Source organism: Etheostoma spectabile, chromosome 20, assembly GCF_008692095.1.
Source record: "Etheostoma spectabile isolate EspeVRDwgs_2016 chromosome 20, UIUC_Espe_1.0, whole genome shotgun sequence".
NCBI lineage: Eukaryota > Metazoa > Chordata > Actinopteri > Perciformes > Percidae > Etheostoma > Etheostoma spectabile.
In genome coordinates this window covers 7,295,487-7,304,393 of record NC_045752.1, presented here as the reverse complement: position 1 = coordinate 7,304,393, position 8,907 = coordinate 7,295,487, and the positions used below count along the sequence as shown (strand labels likewise).

Below are 8,907 nucleotides of genomic sequence, written 5' to 3'. Positions count from 1 at the left end.
GCACTGCATCATGTCTGACCTTCAGCCTGCCAAGCACCCGCTGCGTCACGTTCACCCCCCCGCCCCCCCGGGACCGACACCCAAAAATAGACAGCAGTCTGACACATGCAAACATATCACTACCATGCGCATGCATGCTAGCTGTATGTACGTGTATTGTGTGTGCACATGAAAACAGGCTGACACTCACTTCACATCGCACTTTTCACATCCTCTATCACACTATCTTTGGTCCCTGATGTGTTTCAATGCCCCTCTCTGCTCTGGGGTTGTCTTACTTTATCGTCCGATACACATGAGTCACGCTGTCAAACCCATTACACTGAAGTGGGACAGCTGTGTCTACCGAGGCAGTTTTAACTTTTCACATACTTACTATGACTGCTAATGCATTGCTAACAGGTTGGAAAGTGTTTAGAGCTTCTGCAGTAAATATGCTGGACACGTTATCTAATGGCTACTGCTATAGTTTTTGGTTTAATGTGCTTATATATATTGCACGTCTCTCAGATTTCTGCCTACAGCCCAATACAATAGAGGTGAAAGGAAAGTTCAAGCTTTGAGAAATGTGAAAAACAATGTCCTTGTTACTCAGTATAATTCGTAGGAAACACTGCAGCCTGTTTTATTTAGGGATTAAAAATAAAATGACGATAGTTATTACAAATCAGATAAATACAAAAAATAATAAATTGTAAATGGACCAAAGATTTAATCACTACGGTAATAAGAAAAAAAATAGTAAAATACATAACAGTGAAACATTAAATAAAAAATGAAAAAAAACTGCTTTCTGAAAACTGAAAGACACTGAAAAGTTCTGGAGAGGTGAAAGGAACTGTGGGGTTTGTCACTACGAGTAAACTAAACATTACTCAATCGTTTGACTCATTGTTAATGTAAAAATGGGATTTAGTGCAACTTTAAAGGTGCTCTAAGCAAAAATAGGTAACGTTAGGTCTTGTTGACATTCAAAGGATTAAAAAAAAAAAAGAAATAACAAGGCTAGCCCGCCCCTCCTTTCTCCTCATCCCATCCCCTCTCCCTCCATTCCATGCTTCAGCGTACTAACCCCCACCGTCTTCTTGTCGGTTATTGGCTGGAACGCTGGAACTCTGTTTGTGTATGCCTTGTGGTGCGGTTTGGCACAGATTATTTGTTGTCGTTTGTACGGAGATGCGGACGGACAGTTAGGATAGTGAGGAGATGTTGGCTGTATGTGACAACAAATGTTGTAGCCTAAAAAACGCGTGACATCGCTTAGATCACCTTTAAGTTTCCATACTTAAACAATACAGTGCAGCAACTTAGAACCATTTTGTTAGGTTGTCTATTGCCTGCAAGATAAAAAAAAAAACTTTTGCTTGGGGTTGTATTGAGCTTGCAGCTGGGGCTGGCTTGATTGGATTGGATTGAGGGGAGCTCAGTCTAACAGAAGCAGCGATGGAAGCTTTGCTCTGTGCTGATTAGGCCTTGTATACACTGGGCACTATGAGGGACAACTTATAATGGCTCCTCTGACCTTTTTCTCGACAAGCACAGAAACCACTTTTGCCTTGTTACTTTGCCCACTCACACCTCTGTCTCTAACTCCCTATACTCCCCTATAGATAATGAATCATGTCGGAATTAGAAGTCACACCGGCTGTAGCTGTGTTCACTCTGTGCAATGCTGTTAATCACATTCATATGTTGAATGTAGTTGATCAGGTCCCTCAGTGCACACTATGAACCAGTCTAAGGAAGCTTTTTATGGTGTTTTCATGGTGGACAAGGAGATAGGAAAAAAACATTTATTAATCTAAAATTCTACAATATGTATTGAAAAAAAGTCAGCTAAATCTTCATGATGCTCAGGGGGTGTCCATATTTTTCACTATTGGGAGAGATTTAGCATAACATAAAAAGTGTGCCCCTAGCCTGAACTCAAATGCTACATTTTGTCTGTAATAATGACACAGCAAATGAAAAAGAATACTTATCTGATACCTTAATTGAGTGACCAATGATTTAAGCTCTATGCAAGATCATTCAAATCATTAACTGTGGTGGCACAGCCCTGTTTTAATCATGAAAAGGAATTAATGAATAATAAACCCAATCATTTTAGTGGAGAGGTGGGCTGATCTGACCAGACCTGAGCTGAACTCTCTCCATTCTACATAAAAGCGGGACAGGGAAACAAAATCCTGCAGATAAATGAGAAAAGTGTGCCACTAGGTTTTACTGTCTTTTCACTAATGCAGACAAAAGAAAAAGGCTTTTAAAGCTTGCTAGGAGATTCTTAAGGGGCATGTGTGTGTGTGTGTGTGTGTGTGTGTGTGTGTGTGTGTGTGTGTGTTTCTCTCCCTCTTCCTCCTTCTCAAATAGAACAGCCCATCCTTCTGCATGCAGGCCTTTGAGAACAGAAGGTCATGTTGGTGTTGGGAGGGAGCAAAGACCCCAAAGATACAAAAAAGGTAGGTATCCATGTCTCTATTTTTCAACTGAGAATGTAGACATCGGTTTTAAAGATCTCAAGTTTTTTGCAGAAAGAAAAACAGCCAAAAACAACCTCATAAAGTCCCCCGTTTGTTCTTTGAAAAGATCACAAGCAACCGCTTTTCTTTTGCATACCTCATCCCTTCCTGCCCTCATTTTAAATACATGTCAAAAGTTATTTTTTTGTGATTTAATTGAACCATGTGGAGAAAAATCTATTGACATGCTCTGACTGAAGCGCGCGTGGGTGGCATTTCCACTTAAAAGCCGGAGTGTGAATCGTAATGAAGTGAGGAGGCAAAACGAAAATGAAAGGGAGGGGAGGGAGAAGACTCCATCGCTAGGAGCAATGGGTGTACAAACAGCCAACTCACAAAGCAAGGAGTGATTCATTTAAAGGGATTTTGTGTGTGAGCCATATTTAGCCTCTCAGCTTTGCATTCATATACAGAGAGGATAAATAAAGAACACTCAGGAAAGAGACAGAAAGGGAATATTAAAAGAATTGAGCAAGGAGAAGATATACAACACATAGAAGTTATTAAATGTACAGAAGGAGGGGAGAAAAATCTTAAGAAGATAGCTTTTAGAGACATATAGAGAGATGGAGGGATAGACTTGACAGAGAATAAAAGACTTGAAGACTTAAGGAGAGTAAGGCATGCCGGTTGAATGGATGGAAGGATGGTAGGACAGCATAATTGGATTAGAGGGGCAGCAAATTAACAGTATCCTTTTCCAGCAAACGGGATCCAGTGATCCCAAGTTTCCCCACATTGAGGAGTCTGATAAAGTTGTGACAGCAAGACGACACACATCCTAGAGAGGCCTTAAGAAAATATATACAGCTATGTGTGTGCATGGGTACAAATGTCACATATCTGAATGTGGGGTCTTGAGACCTGTTGCCACATCTATAAGTGGGCATGAATAACACTTAGCATGAGGTGACAATCAAATGATATGCACAGCCACATGGATTAAGGTTGCGTATGGCTTAGAATTGTAAACCACTGCTCTGTATTAATGTTCAATGGCAAATAAATAACAGCATCAGGTGTGTATGTGTGCATGTGTGTATGTGCTTGCGGTTGAGCAATCAGCAGCGCAGCATGAGATCGTGACAGAAGCGAAAACTGTGGATGAGATCATGCATGTGTTACTGGGCTTTGAATCTTGGACGCGCTGACACATTCAGCACAATGATTCACATAACACACAAACTAACTGAAGCACCAACACACACACACACACACGCACACGCACACACGCACGCATGCACCCACAGAGCAACACACACACACACAGAATTTGACCTAGAAAGTAACCCTCTCACCCTGTGTACGTCCTCTTCAAACACGGCTTCATGGACGCTGCATGCAAAAAGCGCCGTGGGAAGATCGCTCAAATCCATCATCTCCTCCGCTAAGCCGTCCTGATTGCTGCCCCCAAACACCATGTCCTCTTCCTCCTCTTCGTCCTCTTCAGGATCGCTGCTGTAGGCCTCTGAGCCATTGCTCCATGCCTTGGCGCTCTCTCGCAGCATGCTGAAGCCTTTTGGGAAGGCAGTTTACAGACAGGTGGGGATCACAGAGGTTGGGAAGCGGGGAGAAGGGAGGTTAAGGGATTGGAAACTGGTAGATAAGGTACATTAACTGGCTGGATGTTTGTGGAAAAGCGCACAGAGAATGAGGTGGTGAAGATTACAGGGTTGCACTTAAGTGTGTATGATGATACTCAGGCTGTGGAATAAATAAAAGAAAGAATGTAGATGGAAAAGAAGGAAGATGAAGGACGGATGAGCGTTAAAGATGGAGACAAGAGAGAAAGATGAACAGGAGGAAATAGGAGACAACAAAGAGGAAATATGAGACAACCAGGAGGAAATAAGGAGTAAGAATACTATATGTGTAATGTTAAACTCTACTTGTAGGTTAGTATTCCTGATTAAAATACTCTGTCTGGTCATGGTTATATCTGGGCATTTGCTGGTGACTATGAGATAGTCTGCAAGTTGCTCCAAGTCCATAATAAAATAAAAAAAATAAAAAATTATGAATTGATTACATAATTATACACACACTGAGTATAAAAAAAGGTTTATGATGAAGTCAATGACTTTAATGTGAAACTTCCAGCATTGTACTGGGGATAGAGTGCCATCTAGTGGGACATATAACCGACTGAAGGTTATCTGTCATATTCATATAACTACAACAGCACTTGGAAAGCAACCTGATTTCAAAAAAATTAGGAGGACACTGTATGCATACAGACCAAAATATGTATCCAATTGTCATTTAATATCTGTAGAACGACGTGCAAATAGAGCACGCGAAGGCAATGACATCAATAACATCACATGTCCACAGTATAAATGGCCGTGGAGAACCATGACATCAACATTTGAATCGCGTGTACTCCATTGAACCCCATATTACGTAAAGGGGCTCGAGCTAGATGTAACAATCACAAAAGTAAGATTCCTTTGTGAAAACATTTAGTTTACAATGCCAACTGCTGTTTTAACCTATAATAAAGAGGGAGTTAAAACGAAAGTTAGCACAGAGTCGTAGTTGCAAGCTAACGGGTGAAGTAGGCTACTTACTGTTTTAATTTTCTTTTGGAACCGGTTGAAATGCGAATTTCGTGTCCGTACTCACCTCTCTACTGTCAGTGAAAGCGGCCAAAAGGACCCATTACAAGTGGACTTAAAGCAGTATTTTCAGGCGACTCTGTCAAACAGATTGAAGCTGCTCTGGTGCTTTTTAGACTGCTGTCAGACGCATCAGTGTTTGTTTTTACTAGATTATTGGGCACTTTCGGATGCAGCCTACTACAGCGTCAGGACCCGCAGGTGAGACCAATGAAATGCCGGCGGAGGCTCGCAGCGACCAATGAGGTTGCAGCAAGGGGAGGATGCTTCGCTTTAACAATGGTGGCTGCTGTTAGCTGCCTTTACTTTGACAACTGGCCAAATCAGTCAGTCAGTATGTCAGTCAATCCACTGTCTCATCCACTGCTTAAGAAAATGTAGGAACTTCTCATCTTTCCAGACATTTCATGTTGCTAGATAAATTACAGTTCTCTGATCCACCTGTTGCACACACAAAATAAGGTTGAAAGTTGAATGTTAGTAGTAGTAGTTAGTAGTAGTAGTTTTTAAAGCTTTGTGTGTACTATATATATATATATATATATATATATAGTACACACACAAAGCTTTAAAAAATATATATATATATATTACGTATAACTTCATTTTTCATTTCATTCATTTTCAAGCCACATGAGGCAACAGCGTGTCAAAAAGAAGCCAGGCAGGTCAGTATGATTTTTCACACACCAAATTGCATACTGGATTATAGGATTATAATGACTCCACAAACACTGCTAAATGAATTAAAGTGTTGTTTTACGGCCACAGAATAAATAGTCTCAGCTTCCTTGTTAGAGTGCAGTGGTGTGCAGTTTCTAAGGTAGATTATTCTACAAGAATGGTTCTTCCTTCTGAAAGAATGATCCACTATCCTATAGCACAGTATATGACCTGTGTCCTAACAGTGTAAACTGATACTGCAGTATCAGAGTACATTGTCATGACATTTATTGTTGGCACTTTTCACCACAGAAATAAGCATTTAGGACAGAAAAGTCAGCCCCAATCTGGTGAGAAACATCAGTGAAAACCAGGTTTAGATGGCAGTTTTAATAACAAGACAGGCTTCAGTTGGTTTACACAGGGCTGTAAGGATGTGCTTGTGCACACGCACGCACGCACGCACGCACGCACGCACGCACGCACGCACACACACACACACACACACACACACACACACACACACACACACACACACACACACACACACACACACACACACACACACACACACACACACACACACACACACACACACACACACACACACACACACACACCTGTTGATATCACCAAAATAAATATGTAAATATGTATGAGTACTGTGGCAAGGCACTCTGCTTTATTAACACTGTAGAAATATATTGCTTTTTATATTGTCATTTTGCAACATTAACTGCATACCTAGTTTTAGTATTTGATTTGTCATCAGAAATGTCAAGGCATCAGGTTAAAGGGGCAACAAAATTCTTTTAGCCAAAACCTAAATGTAGACAGTTGCTTTCTACAATAGATTAACTATTTATACTTATAGTGCATATTTAAATTTGTGCAATTTATCATTTATTTCAAGATGCTAGCACAATTCATTCAAAGAAATATCTCTTTTTTATTTTTTAATAAAAAGGTTTCAGATTTTTGGTTCCAATACACACTGACATATTACACTTGCCTTTTTTAAAACTGCTACAGTGGCGCTTTACTCACCTACCTAAGTTATGCACCACCTTACAGTAATTGATCCAGTATACAGCTACGGTTTAAGGCATACTAAAAGCCAACTTTAAAATTAAAAAATAAATTACAAAAATTACAACATCTGCACCCATTGTTTACATCAGTATAAGTAGTAATACAATGAAATTCCAAAAAACCAGAGGCAAAATTGTGGAGTTAAAACGCTTACGTATACAGTAAGAGAGCGCTAGAGGCAGATATTTGAAGACAAAAATATTCATTGGCAAGTCTACGTTATGTAACTTTGACAAGATTTGTGGAGTTACTTCACAGTCCTCTATTAAAGAACAGATCCCTGTATGTTCCCATTAATGAGCAACAACAGTCCTGGAAGGGAGTCCTTACCTCTCAAAGCTAACACAGAAGGATGGCAGTAAGCTTCAAGGCACAACACCATCTCTGCTGTCATATTAAGCACGTTTGTAATTCCACAACAAGATTCCGCAGCTTCAGGTCTCTTCCATTGATTTTTGGAATGAATACAGGTGAGATCTTCTCACAAAATAAGGAGCACTTCACGTTTTGAGATTTCAGAGAGGAAAGCATGTGAATAGGAGTGTAAAGGCAGAGTCAAAAACCTAGTGGACACCTCCTACTGGGCTTAGGTTTGGTCTTGGGTATATGTTAAAAGAACTGAACATGCCCATTTTGGCCTTTGAAGGTCCTTGAATGTTGTTGATAGTTGAATGAAAGACAAAAAAAGAAAAAGAAAATATTTGGTTTTAATCTCTCTTTAGGTCGGGCAGGCCATGAGATGCATCGCTGGATTTGGAGGCAAGTGGTGGTTGTTCCAGGTTGACTGGTAGAGTAGCAGGAGCCACTCCATCGTTGTTGACCAGAGCTCCATAGGAGAAAGCACCGTTGGTGTCAGGCTGAACAACCAGGCCCCTGTCATGAATAGTTGGGACACCTGATAATGGAAAGGACAGGTAAGATGAGGTTCAAGTATGGAACGGGTGGGTTAAAATGACAATGCACATTTGTATATCTGTAAGGGCCCTTATATAAAGTAACAAAAGCTAAGTGTTCAAAACTTTAAAGAGAAATTAGCGTAGACTGCCATTTTTACAGATATGTTGAGTCTTGTCTGTTATAGACACGCTTTTTTTTTTCTTTTCTTTTTTACATAAGATGTGTAAAAATCTTTAAAATGCAGTATTTATGTAAATTCATACAAACCATTAACCATATCCATAGTGACATATGGCTCAAAGGTCTTGGTCCTTTTCCTGCTCTTGGTGATGAGAAAGACCCCAAGGAAACAGAATGCAGATCTGTACAAATCACAAAATATTTGTACAATACTTCAATGTAAGCTTTCACATCAAATTTTCTAGGTTTATTAGTGGCTATAGGCATTACAAAATAATGTCACATGCCTTTTTCACAGCTGACATTTGGACTTGTGGTAGGAAATGCACATGTGTTACCAATAACATTAAAGATGGCTCTGTTCTAATCTCGTGTCACCGTACGCCATGACGGTGCGACAGTGGGGCAGAATGCACAATACCAGGACCCTGAAACTAAAGCAGCTAAATGCAATTCAGCCATCATTGATTTTAGTATTCACACCTGTGCTTTCTTTTCCTGCTCTGACAGGTCAAAATGTCTTTGTCAGAAAGGCCTATGATGGAAGATCACTCACCCCAACAAAAACATGCAGATGTGAAGGACGTCTTCATTTTTAAACTCCAAGTAAAACACAGCGCCTGAAATACAGAAAAAAAGACATCTTTGATGACTCTAAAGGCAGTGATTTGCATACACCGATCAATACAGATCCGATTGAAAACTACCAGTCAAAACAGAAAAATCCGCAGCAAAGAGTCGCATGACTCACCAGCTACCACGGCTAAGACGGTGGAGAGGATGTAGTTGACACTGGCAATCAGAGAGGAGTCATACAGCTTACAAGCTTGGGAGAGAAATCTAAAAAGGCAATAACACAACAACAAAAATACTGACTGTTTAAATAAAGCCTATCGGAAGACCATGATTAGATTAGATTATACTTTATTTATCCCACG

General features: G+C 40.2%; 2 protein-coding genes across 6 annotated transcripts in view; both read right to left on the bottom strand.

Moving 5' to 3' along the window:
• Nucleotides 1-5,334, bottom strand: part of rcan3 (regulator of calcineurin 3) — a 39,427-nt gene extending 34,093 nt beyond the window's left edge. Inside the window, exons 1-2 of one of the 5 annotated variants that reach the window (XM_032500263.1) lie at nt 5,145-5,334; nt 3,818-4,223 (exon numbers count right to left, since the gene is read on the bottom strand). In XM_032500263.1, coding sequence (XP_032356154.1) covers nt 3,818-4,027 — 210 coding nt within the window. In that variant the 5' untranslated portion in view covers nt 4,028-4,223; nt 5,145-5,334. Of the gene's footprint in view, nt 1-3,817; nt 4,224-5,089 lie in introns of all 5 variants that reach the window. The other 4 variants (XM_032500268.1, XM_032500267.1, XM_032500266.1 and 1 more) reach the window with 4 other exon arrangements.
• Nucleotides 5,335-6,745: 1,411 nt separating this feature from the next.
• The window catches only part of nipal3 (NIPA like domain containing 3), a 5,877-nt gene continuing 3,715 nt past the window's right edge, over nt 6,746-8,907 (bottom strand). The window contains exons 8-11 of the mRNA XM_032500262.1: nt 8,721-8,809; nt 8,526-8,589; nt 8,057-8,151; nt 6,746-7,787 (exon numbers count right to left, since the gene is read on the bottom strand). Coding sequence (XP_032356153.1) covers nt 7,600-7,787; nt 8,057-8,151; nt 8,526-8,589; nt 8,721-8,809 — 436 coding nt within the window. The 3' untranslated portion in view covers nt 6,746-7,599. The remainder of the gene's footprint in view (nt 7,788-8,056; nt 8,152-8,525; nt 8,590-8,720; nt 8,810-8,907) is intronic.